Source organism: Myotis yumanensis, unplaced genomic scaffold (genome assembly GCF_028538775.1).
Source record: "Myotis yumanensis isolate MYYU_CA2020_CCGP unplaced genomic scaffold, mMyoYum1.0.hap1 SCAF_3, whole genome shotgun sequence".
In the NCBI taxonomy this organism is placed as follows: Eukaryota; Metazoa; Chordata; class Mammalia; order Chiroptera; family Vespertilionidae; genus Myotis; species Myotis yumanensis.
This window is the reverse complement of record NW_027223754.1, coordinates 124,871,621-124,885,397: the sequence shown is the minus strand read 5'-3', so window position 1 is coordinate 124,885,397 and position 13,777 is coordinate 124,871,621. Positions and strand designations below refer to the sequence as shown.

The following is a 13,777-nucleotide window of genomic DNA, read 5'->3' as shown; positions in this document are numbered from 1 at the left end:
GGAAACATGGGCTCCCCCGATGGAATGCGTGATGGAGAGGTAAGGAATAGATAAGTAAAGAAACACAAACACAAAAAAGGATGAATGGCATATCCTGTTCTCGCACTATGTAAAAGTATGTTTGTGTCTGCCGATAAGGAGATTTTAACATGCGGTAAAAATGGCTTATACTGATAAAAACAAAAATGCCAGAATGAAGTATTTCCCACAAAGAGCATGGATTCTAAAAGAGAGTCACTAGAAACATTCTTTTACAAATTATAATGAAAACAAGGAATTTCACCATCACTGATTCAGTCAGCATCATTTTCAGTTCTGTCCAGTCCAGTAATACAAGAAATGAGTACTAGGAATAATTATTGCACTGGAATAGACAAAAATACCATTGTTTGCCACTGTTAAGTGGTTGTATATCTGCAAAATCCAAACATATTAGCTTTACCTGGTATAACTTTAAATTAGTAAAAGTAAAACAAAGTGTTAAGTGTTCAACAGCCATTTAAATATCAATAGCCTTATTTACATGTGATGTAAAACAAACTGTTAATGTCCATTAATAAAAGGTCCCATTCATCAAAACAACAGAAATTCTCAGGTTTAATCTTATATACCCTATATTTAAAATCATGTTTACTAGGAGATGCATGTTGAAGACAACTACCAAAAATAGTCATTTTGGCTTTATAACAGCTTGTCTTGAGCATTTTATTCTAATAGTAATTAGAATGTAGGGCAGTGATCTGTTGAGGCTATTTATAATTCATAATAGGGAAACTTATCAATTAAAAGCATAAGTAAAAATCAAAAACACACAAGGTATTTTCTTAGAAGATATGAAAAGCATCTTTAACATATCCAGACACATACTATGTTTCTTGGCGGGAAGATATAATAAAAATGTCACATCTTCCTCAATCTATTTTCTAGATTTTATGTAATCCCAGTGAAAATTGACTCTGTCTTAAAGTTAATATAAAATTCATCTGGAATAATATGAACTGGTTAAGAATATCCAAAATATATTTTGAAAAAAGAAAATTATTTAAGCAAGACCATTTCCATATGATTGTAAACATATATGTAATGACAATAATTCAGCCCATGATTCTGGTTTAAAATGTACTTTTTACTCTATTCCATGAAACAGAGTAAAAAGCTGAGAAGTAGATGTAAAACTTTTAAAGATTAAATGCCATAAAATAAGAGGAAACACAATAATTATTTCATAAAAGGGACTGTGATAACTTACAATATAAAACTGTAATTTAATTCACATTTTACATTAAATATGAAAATAAAATTTAGATGCATGGGCTTGGCTTTATGGCAGGCCTGTTCCCCTGGGTCTCTCATAGTGCCCTGTGCCAGAGCAAACTGTGACCATGAACCATTCCCCAGCCTCTGCCAGTAGGTTGCAGGCACTGAAATGGGTTACACAGTGGAAAAAAGAAAAAAATAATAATAATAATAAATAAATAAAATGTAGGTTAATTAAGAAGTTCATATGAAAAGCTGACAGAAAATAGAATTGAGCATCAAATAATTGGGAAGTATAATTTTCTTAGCTTTGAAGCAATATAGTATGAAATAACAAAAAATACTCATAAACTTGACTTTGAAAATCTATACAACAAAAACTAAGAAGTAACTAAATCACATGCATTAGGAAAACATTTGCAATAAGTAAAATATTAATTGCAAGATATTAAAGCTAGGAAACATTAAAAAGAAATACATTAAGACACCAAAAGTAAGTGGACAACGTGTATATTCTCACAAGAAGAGGTTTAGAGAGTTAGCTATAGATATGGCAATATGTTCAACTTCACCAGCTCCCAAATAAATACAAATTAAAGTGATAATAAGATATGCTAACACCTAGTGTTGGCAGTGCCAATTAGCACAATCTTTTTGGAAAGCAATTTGGCAGTATGTTTCAAAAGTCATAAATATATTCATTCTGTTGCAAGCAGCAATTCCAGGCTTAGAATTCTGAAGAAGTAACTTGAAAGAAGAAAATCCAGAAGCATACAGATGCTATTGCAGTAGCATTTATAGAATTAGAAATCTGGAAATGATGGAACTGCTTGGCAATAAGGGGAATAGTTAAGTAAAATAAGGCATGTTGACCTAGTGGAATGTTCCTTGGCCCCCATGGGCATTATCAGTTAATTGACACTGAAACTTTATCGGATCCTTTGTGTCTTCATTTTCTCTTTATCCATTGTAGTTCAAGAAAGAACTATCAACCTGCTAAGGATCTAAGGATTCCCATGTTGGGTTTATTAAGCCAAGGCTTCAGCTTTTTAACCATATTCATCTGGAACCCAAAACCACACAAAAATACCTTCAACTTCCTGGCTAACCTCTCCTTCCACAGCACTTGAGAAAAACTTGCTTTTTCCTATTTTCAGATCACCCCAAACTGGCTTTTGCCCCACTGTTCCCTGGAAACTGTTCTCCCTGAGGTCACTGGTTGACTCCATGTAGCCATTTCAGCAGATGCCACTAGTCCTCATCCTACCTGGCTGACTGGCCAGGTTCTTGAAACCTTCTTTTTCATTGCACACCCTGTCCATGCTGTCTTTCTTCTCCTCGGCCATGGTTCAGCCTCCCTTGCTGGCTCCTTCTCTCCCTGACTCTAAATATTAGAGTTGTTTCAGGCCCAGTTTTGATTCTTCCTCTCTTCTGACTCTCTACTTTATTCACAGACAGTCTTACCCACTCCCACAGCTTTATGTATCACCTATATGTTCATGTCTCCTTTATCTCAACCCCAGAGAGTGTGTCTAAGCTCCAGGCCCATATCCCTTGATTATCACACACTAAACACATTCAAAATTGAAATCTTGAATTTTCTACCCAAAATTGGCCTCTTCCTCATTGTGTCCCGTCTCAGTACCTGGTACCTCTATCCATCCATTTGCTCACCCAATCCTTCATATCCACATGCCCCATTTCCAATCCTGCTCTATGCTGCCGCTAAAGGGCATCTTGAATCTGTCCATTTCCACTGTACCATCATAGCCCAGGCTTCTGTCCTTTCTTACTGATCTCTTAATCCTGTGTGGCCCTAAAACTAGACTAGATTTAGTCTAGTGGACTTTTCCATCCTTCTACTAGACTATAAGCTCTTTGAGGATCAGGACTGTAGCTGTTCGGTTCACTAGAGTAGTCAGTACTTTGCACAGCTCTTGGCACATGTTAAGACCTTGATAAATGTTTATGGATTAAATAAATGCAATGATTATAGTTACATTAAAACTATGTATGTGAGAACTAGAAGGAAATGTGAAAATTTAAAACAACTGGTAAAAATAGGATTTAAAAAAACTTTTCTTAGTAAAATACAGTTAAGATATATATGCATACAGGGTAATATGTGATGTGACTGTATGCTGAGATTGTAATGCAGCTATAAATGCAGAGTTGAAGAAGGCAGGTGGATGAGAGGTCAGCCGTTTGTTGAAGATGAGCGAGTTGGTGGGAATGGCATGGAGTACGTTAGTAGCCTCAAGTCCCTAAAGATGGATGGACTTTGGTTCTTCCAGGTTGGACTGTAAGAACTTGCCTTCTCCCAGCATCATTCTATGGCACAGAAACAGAATTCTGTGAAAATAGAAAGATGGGATTGACCCCCAGGCTAAGATAGATTTAGCTTATTAGAGGACAAAGGACAGCAGAATCCTAGGTGGCCACACAGAAAGTCTGGGCAGAGGTCAGAGTATAACAGAAGGTGGACCCTCCCAGGTAGTCTGGGATCAGAGCTCTTCAGCCTCAGGATAAGGTTTCCACTTCCCCTGCTCCAGCTTTCTAATGCCTAGCCCACCTTCCCATCACTACCCTTTTGTGCGCCTGGTGCAAAGGGACTCTCCATCGGCATATTCATTCCTTTAAGTTTCCTTTTCAACAGGAGGACTGGCTGCCTTGTTTTTGTTAATTCCTTGGGGGGAAAGTTGCTTTAGAGGCAATTTCATGGTTTTATTTTTGTGACCCCTTGTGTACCCACAGAATAGTCACCACCTCCAAATTTGGTCATATGTTTCACCACAAATAAAATCTTAAATAATTTTAAAAGTAGATTTCACAAGCCATTGGGTTGACCGAATCCAAATGGTTCAGAGAATTCAGACATCTGAAGAGTTGGGATGTCCTTAACTATAAACTGGTATTAGCAACCAGCAATAAGAAATACAGAGCTGACACCTGGAAAATCAATGTACACCCTCTTATTTACTTATTTGTTTGTTTGTTTGTTTGTTTTTTAATCCTCACCTGAGGATATGTTGTGTGTGTATGTGCTTTAATGATCTTAGAGACAGAGGAAGGGAGAGAGATAGAGAGAGAAACATCAATCGGTTGCCTCCCATACACACCCCGACTGGGGATCAAACCCACAACGTGGGTATGTGCCTGGGAATTGAACCCCCAACCTCTTGGTGTATGAGACAATGCTCCAACCAATGGAGCCACCCAGCTAGGGAAAGGTACACTCCCTTAAACGAACCCTGGACCAAAGGGAAACAAATGGAAAAAAAAATCATGTGTTTGGATGGTGATATTTAATATCATAAAGATATAAATTCTCCTAAAATTAATGTATATATATTTAGTATAATTCCAGTTCAATATCCTACTCCCTTTGGACAAAATGATATTAAACTTTATATGGAAGAATATTATCTAGGAAATGCTAAGAAAATTATAAAAATAAGGATATAAATATACTTATCATATAGTAAATATGTTTAAATTCACAGTAGTAAAAACTTGATGAATTGGGATAGAATTAGCTCAGTAGATCACTGGAACAGAGCAGAGTTCAGAAATAGATTCTAAATATATGGTCATCTAATATATGACAAAAATGGTATTTCAGTTCAGTTGGGCAAGTGAGTTTTTTGTTTTGTTTTGTAAATGGTTACAACATAGCTGATTAACCATCTGGCTAAAACTAAGGTTGGACCCTATCTCATACTATATATAAAAATAAACTCCAGATGGATCAAAGATATAAGTTTTTAAAAATAAAATAATAAAGGTGGTGAGACAGTTTTATATTCACCTATAAGCAAGGGTTGAGGAAGAGAAACAGTCCAAGAATTGAATATGTGATTCACAAAAGAGCAAACCTAATAGCCAATGAAACATCTCTCTTTACGTCGGCAATCTGAGAAATCTTCTATGGTGAGTCAAAGGGTGAGTTCACTTAAGATTCTGCAATGGATGGAAATGAGACAGACAGTGATTTGGTTCCCGGGTCATCTTCTTCCTCCCACAGATTACAGTGACATTAGTGGGAAGCATCTCTCCAAGACACTCGGGGTGCGTGGTGAAGAACGCGGACACTGGCAGGGAGCTCTGCAGAAGTGCGCCCAATGAGAGCTGCACCTGCAGCATGCTGACCGCAGCATCCTACAAAGGTAAGTGGACATTGGTGCTTTTTATTAGAAAGTGAAGAAGGCAAGAGAATCTCCTGAGTTCAAATGCTCAGGAAGCAAGTTAAATGACAGAAAATCTAAATAGTCCAACGCTATAGACCTCTGCTCTGCCTCTTCCATGACTGCAGGAGCCCACTGTCAGATGTGACTGAGGACGACAGAGGACAGTCAGTTGGATAGGCAAGTGGAGAAAGCCAGAGACCATTGGGCTGACCCAATCCAAATGCTTCAGAGAATTCAGACATCTGAAGAGTTGGGATGTCCTTGGTGAGAGGAGAGAATAGAGTGGCCAGTATTCTATTAACTTAAGTTCCTGGCATTCATTCATTCATTCATTCATACAGACAAGAAGTATTTATTGAACAACTACTATGTGCCAAGTACTGTGCTAGGTGCTAGGGATACAGTAACCAAAAAAAGACTGACCTGGTCCTTGGTCATGGTATTTAAAGCCTATTGGGGTAGAAATTAGTAAACAGCTTGTTACAATGTTGTATGTAAGTACAATGGGAAGCACATGAAAAGGAAGCCTAACTGGACTTGAGGTGGCAGAGGGGACAAGGAAAGCCTCCTAGAAGATGAATAGGTTTGAGCCAGACAAAGAAGAGGGGGAAGAGTATTCTAAGCAGAGACCCACTAGTATAGAGAGAAAAAGCTTTGCTTAAGGAGCCAAAAGAGGTTCTGTGTAACTAAGGCAAATGGAGTAGGGACAGGTGGAAAGCAAAGTGATAAAAAATGGATACCAAAGAAGGCACAAAGTGTCCGGCACAAAGTAGCCATTTTCAATCAGTGGATTTTGTTGTTGTTGTATGAATGAATGAATGGCCTCAGGTAGAGAATGGGCTAGAAGAGGGAAGAGTGAGTTCTGAAAGATCAGATAGAAGGAAGGCTGTTGCAGTGGTCCAGGTGAGGTGGACAATGAGAGCTGAGATTGAGGCAGATGAGGATGGAGAGAGGATGGATTCCAGAGATGGTGATGAGTTACAGTAGACAGACTGAGAACTCATGAGTCCCTGTGAGTGAGAGAGAGATTGGTCCCTAGTCCCGTTAATCCCTAACTCCAGGGAAACATTCCCACCTGGGGAAACAACCTTTCTCGGGGAGGTGGACCTGGTTAGAACACATAGCGCTAAGAAGGGGGGGGGGTAAACATATTAAGAATAGTATGCCATATACGCCAGGTCCCTTGGAACATATGCTAAGTAGAGCAGGTTTCTGGTGCAGTCTTCCTAGAAGGGGTGAGGTCATAATGGAGCTGATGCTCGTGGTGAGAGCTGGTGCTGCCTAATTAATCCTAAACCCCTCAAAAGGGAATCAAATGCACCGGCCAGAGCGCCAAGCTTAAAAAGTGCCTCTCAGCTACTGGGCTCATGGTGACTGTTTGTGTCTGAATTGCTTGAAATACTATTTCAGTATTTCACACTTCTTTGCCCATACTATACAGCCTTGGTGATGTCCTTCTAGTTAATTTTGGGTATTAAAATGCAGATCTTGCTCACCTATAAAATATGCTTCTGAAGTTTTTGAGAGTGCCTTGTAAAGTTGCTGGTTGCTTTTAGAGCCCCTATCGATTGCACTCAACCCTTTGCCTGCCCTTTTTTTGAATGCCTTGCATATTCTGAGCAAGCAAACTCACTTCCTACCTCTTGTACTCAGCTAGCCAATGACCATTCAAACCCTTGTCCATGGCCTAGAGTAACCTCACCCTTTACACCAAATCCTGTTGCTCTTCTGCTTTGAAACATTGGGGAGAAAGTGTTCCAAACAGCTTTGCTGGATCCTGCTCTCACTGTCCCGGTCACTCTAGCACCCCGTGCTCTCTCACAGGTGCTAATGGACCTCAGAACACTCAGGGTGTTTCCTTGACTGTCATTGTTGTGTTTTTCCCCTGAGCTATTTTATCTCTCCAGAATAACTGCAAATGCTTTATTTCCCTGTGATATCCCCAATTGTGATTTGTGCACAGTTGATACTCAGAAGAGTATGACTTTTGGGGTCTTCATCACTGGACACTTGTGGATTCCATGGACCTGTATTTTCTCCGGGTGCCTCAGTGATGAACGTCCATGTGTTTGTTCTCCTGACACTTAGCAAGTGTCTGTTCAAGTGCCCTTGCTGAGGGGTCCAGCCAGCCCTCAAGCATCCTGTCTCAGAACAGAGGATCACCATTTCGCACAGGCCTGCTGTATGTGCGCAGACTTTTATGAGGCGCTCTGGCTTTCAGAATGAGTTTGGTTGCTCTAGAGAAGCCACTGAAAGTCAGGACTCTCAGATTGTTGCAAACCACACACTGCTAAAATTTCAGTAAGAAAATTAGAGGTGCCAACAAAATTAGGCCAGCTTCTTCTTCTGTCAAGTAAAGACTTTCATTTAAAAAAAATATCATCTACTCTCCCCATTCATTTATCAAAGGAAGAAGATATTCATACCAAAATGGGCGACAGTGGAAACAAACGAGTAGCACTGATCCCTGTCCCAGCAGGATGTGAAGGGCGCCCAAACCTGACTGTAGATGATCATTACGTGGGGAGCATTCCAAGCCACAGACTCCAGCCATGCCCCAGGCCCGCTCAGTCAGAATAGCTAGGAGCGTGGCTCTGGGATCTGCATTTTCATCATTTCCCAAGTGATTCTGACAGCCAGCTGGGTGGGGAAGCATCTCGGATCGGGTACCGTGTACATTAAAGAGGAACAGGAAATCAGGAAATAGGACCTTTTTCTAACGCAGTGTTAACACAGCGTTTATCTTCCTGACTTTATTTTATTTTTATTTTTTTGAGGTTTTCTAACCAATGGGTAGGTTTTCAAACGTTTGATAAGAAAGCCTGCATCTCAGATTTGGCAACAGTTGACTCCAAGATCATGGCAGCCGCTGGGAGCCAGGTTTTAGAGTTTGTTAGGTAAACATTGTAGTACTGACTTTTCTGAAGGTGCAGGCTTTCCTCGCTCACATTCTGATTCTCATGTTCTAGGCACTTCTTGCTCAGTGACTTGTTTTATTCTGATGCCGTGGCCAATTACAAGTTGAGATACTGATCCCGGGGAGAATATGAGATGTAAATGGGCTGGAAAATGGCTTTTTCCTAGTGATTATCCACGGGAGGCCTGCACGCGAGGAGGGCCGGGTCTGTTTGGAGCTTGTGCTGTGCGCTCTGGCTGCCTGGCGTGAATGGCCCACGGGAAAGAACCTCATACTGATCGAAATGTGAGCCAGCAGCTGGCACCCCCCGCCCCCATACGCAAAGGAGGCAAAAATATTTATGTTTTGCATGTACAGCTTTGCTGGATGATAGCAGGACTCCACGGTAAATGACTTTCTTTTCTCCCTTTGCTCCAGATGTTTTAGTTATCGACGTGACGTTCTCCTTCCGCTCTTGGCATTTATCAAAAAGATTCAACTTTACCAACTGCTCGTCATTAAGAGAGTAAGATTTTATTTGAAATCTAAATATCCTCTCATTGGCTGTAATTTATTTATTTGCTTTACTCCTCAACTTCCTAAAGAACTCTTTTGTGGAGTAGAACTTTCCAAAGTGCCTTTTGGAGCGTGGCCTAACGGGAGCTGGGAGGGCCCTGAGCTAGCGAGGGAGCTCGTTCCGCCCTAAGCCAGGGGGCGGCTAAGGAGCACACAGCTGTGCTGGAGGGTTTCTGCCAAGAGGGACCCAGAGGAGGCCTTGAAGTAAGTACAGTCGAAGGGGTGCTGCCAGCTTCTCCCCTGATCAGAATGGCTTTGGGAACTCGAGTCCAGAGAGAGTGTGAGCGTGAGATAAGGGGAAGTCACACTCAAGGAGAAGGAGCAGATTGAGTCTGTTTCATCAGAGAACATGTTAAACCCATAAACACAGACAGCAGTATGGTGGTTACCAGAGGGAAGGGGGTGGGAAAGGATAAGTAGGATAAAGAGGGTCAAATAGATGATGACAGAGGGAAACTAGACTTTGGGTGGTGAGCACACAGTGCAATATACAGTTGATTATCATAAACCCGTACACTTAAAACTTACATAATGCTCTTAACCAATGTCACCCCAATAAATTTAATTTAAAAAAGAATGCTAATTCTGCCCCCACCTTTTTTTTCTTTTTTAAATATGTTTTTATTCATTTTTTTAGAGAAAGAGGAAGGGAGGGGGAGAGATATAGAAGCATCAATGAGAGAGAAACATTGATCCGCTGCCTCCTACACATCCCCCACTGGGGATCAAGCCCGCAACCCCTGGCATGTGCCCTGATCAGGAATCAAACCCATGACCTCTTGCTTCATGGGTCAAAGCTCAAGCACTGAGCTATACAGCTGGGCTGCTTTTTAAAAAAAACACATTTGGCCCTGTTGAGCTACACAATCCCCTGAGTTAGGGCCAGCCACGCCTCACTCCTAGCTTCTAAAGCAGAGAGGACAGAGGAAATTTGTTTCTCAGATTCCTGATTTTCCAGTTGGAAGATGGGGTGGAGGTTCCCATGGAAACAATGGGAAGCTCTATTATTAGTGATTCTATAGTTCATTCAGTGGTTTGATTGACCAGCTATGTGAGTACCAAATGTGAGCTTCTTTGGCCCGGCCTGGGAACCATTGTTTCTTTGAGGAAAATGAATTCAAACTTGAAGCTGAGTTGGGAGGCCGCTCTACAGCTATTAGGACAGAGGCACCAGGAACTTATCTTTACCCTTGCAGGGCTGAGTTCAGTTATCTCTAATAAACAGAATGAATTTAGACGGAAAAGAGCCAAACTTAATACAGAAAGCCTCAGAAGTCCATGAAAATAGGAGAAAAGGGGGAGAGTTAAATAGAATTTTATGGCTCAAAGGGAGCTGAAACATAAAGCAGCTCTCCACCCCTGCGTGGAGGCCAGACAAAGCAGTGACTTGCTTCATCTCCCACAGCCAGTGATTCACAACCAGACCTCAGACCCACAGCTCCCAGAGGGTGATGCTCTTTCCCCGAGGGAAGCAGAGTACCGCAGTCACTCCTGGGGCGGAGGATAGGAATGCAAATGGCAGACCTGCCCTCGCGCCCTCAGATAAACACTGAGCTGGGTCTTCTTCTCCCACTGAGACGGCAGTTGCTATGGGTCAATCTCAGAATGCTTTGGCGTTTCTTGAAGAACATACAAAACGTGAATGGTGTCCCCTTTCCCTGTGCTAGTCCTCTCACTGTCCCTGGCCTTCCTGTGGCCTCCTGTTTCCAGAACAACCTCTGTTTGTATATTTGTTGTTCTCTAACTCTGATGATCCTGTAAGTGCTTTTCAGGCCCTCCGCTGTTATCCATGCATGATAGGCTATTTGATTAGTAGACACAATTCTTCCTCAATTTAATTAAAAAGCAAACACTGGCATCCCATTCCCTCTGGGCAGTTGGTGGTGTTACTGCTGAGATGGGCAGGGTGAGGGTGGGAGCGGGGAGACCAGCCTCCAGAGGGGAATTTACCTGAGGGTAGACAAATAGCAGAAGTAGATTCAGAAACAGACTCAGTGGGTTCCTGTTATCTACCTGTGCAGCCGGTGACCCAGCTTCAGGTTTCCATGGTAACCCTCCTGTGGGTGTGAAGACAGTCAATCAGTCAGAGACCCCCAGAGCAGGTCCACCAAGTCAGTGCTCTGGCCCCAGCCCCAGAAGACTGCCCTCTCCGCTCGCCCCTGGGGTTCATCAGTCTGTCTAGGGATTTTTTCTTCTTCTTTTACGTAAATCCTCCCATGCCACATCACAGAGGGAAATTCTAGGCTATGAAGATTTCCCTAAAAATGTAGGAATTAAGTTGGTTTTCTGTGTGGCCAGATGCCCAGCGTGTATTGGAACTGGCTGTGCTTGGTGTAAAAGTGAGAGAAAGTGTATCCACCCCTTCACGGCCTGCAGCCCTTCTGATTACGACAGAAACCAGGTAAAGTGACATTTTTGGTATATCAAGGTTTAACCAAAAATAAATGTTGGTAACCGCCCCGCCTGTCCTTTGTGTTTCTTTTAAACTCTGAACTTCCCTCCTATTTGGATGTTGAAGGATGTGCTTCATTTCAGGAACCTTGTCAAGTTGCTGTTGAGAAGCCGGCACCATCCAAGACAGCAGGAGGAGGCGGGTTCGAGGGGAATAAGATGAACAGAACCAACCAGGGCAGGCAGGTCAGGCTCTGTTTTTCTGTTGATAATGGGAAAATCCCCCTTTAAGTGACCATAACAACTACCACTTTGGGTTCCTTTTTTAAAAATTCCCTTTTTTACTTTATACCAAAATTCCCTTTTTTACCTTTGGTTTTAAACCAAGTTTCATTTAATTGGCTCAGTACATCAAAGACTGCACATTCACATAAAAGAAATTAAAATTCTGTAACTGTGAAAAATGTTGTTCTGGGAGGAGTAAAATTTTAAAGGTGACTTTGTGGCTCACTTGGGGAGAGTTAGGAGGAAGTAAAACACACAGCACTGAGGGGATTTCAGTTCGAACCACATATTATGATCGCATTTCTGGGGATTATGTGCAAGGGAGAGCATGCAAAGTAGACACACTAAACACATTCCAATTGCTTTTCTTTACTTTGTAGAGACAATCTAACCAGTAGTTAATAACTCCAAAACAAAGAGTTATTTCTATATAATGTATCTACCTTTCTCTCCACTTCTCAAAAATGGTTATTCTTCATGAAATTTCATTGGAAATTCCTCTTATTCACCAAGATCAACTAATAGACATATTTGAAAGAGAGGAGGTGACAATATAAGCATTTTCAGGCAGATACTGGGGCTGTGCTTCAAGAACAGAGAAGTGCTGACTTCCTTCAGTGGACAGAAGTTAATTGAGCATCTGCTATGTGAAAAACAAAAGGGCAAGTTCTTATTCTCATTAACCTTGGGGTCTAGTAAGAGGAAACAGAACAACTTTTTTTTTTAAAGGCTCAGTTTTCTACTCCAAGACTAATCTGTGGTTTTGATTTATCCAATTGCTGCTCTTTAAGGTCAAGTGCCAATATAAATAAGTAGCACAGTTTTGATCACTACCGAAAAGTTGACAGTAACTTTAGGTAAATTAAGTAACAGGCAACGGGAATGTGAATGAAAATGGATTATGAAGGTAATTAAAAGCATTACAGAAGCTTGGTGTGCCAATATTTCAGTCTTTGAGGTCTTAGTGATTGATGGGCTTGTTAAGTGAGGGACCTTCCTCTTCCCATTGATTTATAAAACTAAGGCATAGTTACAGGAACTGGGATCAAGGAGGCAGCGACTTTTTTTAAAAATTAAACTTTTCTTTGTTGTTTCCGTTGTTTACATTTTGGTGAAATACACATAGAATAAAATCTACCATCTCTACCATCCTTTTATACGTGTACACTGTTGTGTAACCATCACCACCATCCATTGCCAGAACACATTTCATCTTGCAAAACTGAAACTCTATACACATTAAACAATAACTCCCCATTTTGCCTTCTACTCCGACCCTGGCAACCACCATTTCTGTCTCTGAGACAGATTACCCTAGGTACCTTATAAAAGTGGGATCATACAAGATTTGTCTTCTTGCGACTGGCTTGTTTCACTTAACATAGTGTCCTCAAAGTTCATGCATTTTGTAACATGTTCAGAATTTCTTTCCTTCTAAAGACTGAATAGTATTCTATTGTGTGGATAGACCCCATTTTGTTTCTCCATTCATCTGCTGATGGGCATTTGGGTTGCTTCCATCGTTTTGGTATGTTGTTTGTGTTTTTTGTTGTTGTAGGAGTTTGTTATATATTCCAGATATCAATCCCCGACCAGGTATGTGATTTGCAAATATTTTTTCACATTCTATAGGTTGCCTTTTCATTCCTCTGACTATGTCTTTTGCACAGAATTTTTTAATGTAATGATAAAGTCCAGTTTACAGATTTTTATCTTGTTGCCTGTGCTTTGGATATTGTACCCAAGAAATCATTGCCAAATCCAGTTTTATTACACTTTTCCTCCACATTTTCTTTTTATGAGTGTTATAGTTTCAATTCTTAGACTTAATGCTTTGGTCCATTTTGAGTTAATTTTTGTATATGGTATAAGGAAAGGGCCCAGCTCCATTCTTTTGCAGGTGGATATCCAGTTTTCCCAGCACCATTTGTTGAAAAGACTGTTCGTTTCCCACTGAATAATCTTGCCTCCCTGTTGAAATTAATTTGACTAAATATGTGAGGATTTATTTCTGGCTATAATCCATTGGTCTATATGTCTAGCTTTATAACCATAACACACTGTTTTGGTTACTGTAACTTCGTGATAAGTTTTAAAACCAGAAAGTGTGAATCCTTCAACTTTGTTCTTTTTCAAGATCGTTTTAGAAAAAAAATTCAACTGTTTTTGGAGATAATTGTCAATT

General features: G+C 40.8%; 1 protein-coding gene and 1 non-coding gene across 4 annotated transcripts in view; both read left to right on the top strand.

Annotated features, from left to right (window-relative positions):
- The window catches only part of PLXNC1 (plexin C1), a 183,925-nt gene that overhangs the window by 75,422 nt on the left and 94,726 nt on the right, over positions 1-13,777 (top strand). For all 3 annotated transcript variants that reach the window (XM_070409572.1, XM_070409571.1, XM_070409570.1), the window contains exons 6-9: positions 5,282-5,423; positions 8,779-8,866; positions 11,215-11,317; positions 11,452-11,553. In XM_070409572.1, coding sequence (XP_070265673.1) covers positions 5,282-5,423; positions 8,779-8,866; positions 11,215-11,317; positions 11,452-11,553 — 435 coding nt within the window. The remainder of the gene's footprint in view (positions 1-5,281; positions 5,424-8,778; positions 8,867-11,214; positions 11,318-11,451; positions 11,554-13,777) is intronic.
- Positions 1,308-1,441, top strand: LOC139007877 (small nucleolar RNA SNORA42/SNORA80 family). Its single transcript, XR_011471013.1, has one exon. It is a non-coding gene; the product is annotated as a small nucleolar RNA SNORA42/SNORA80 family (small nucleolar RNA).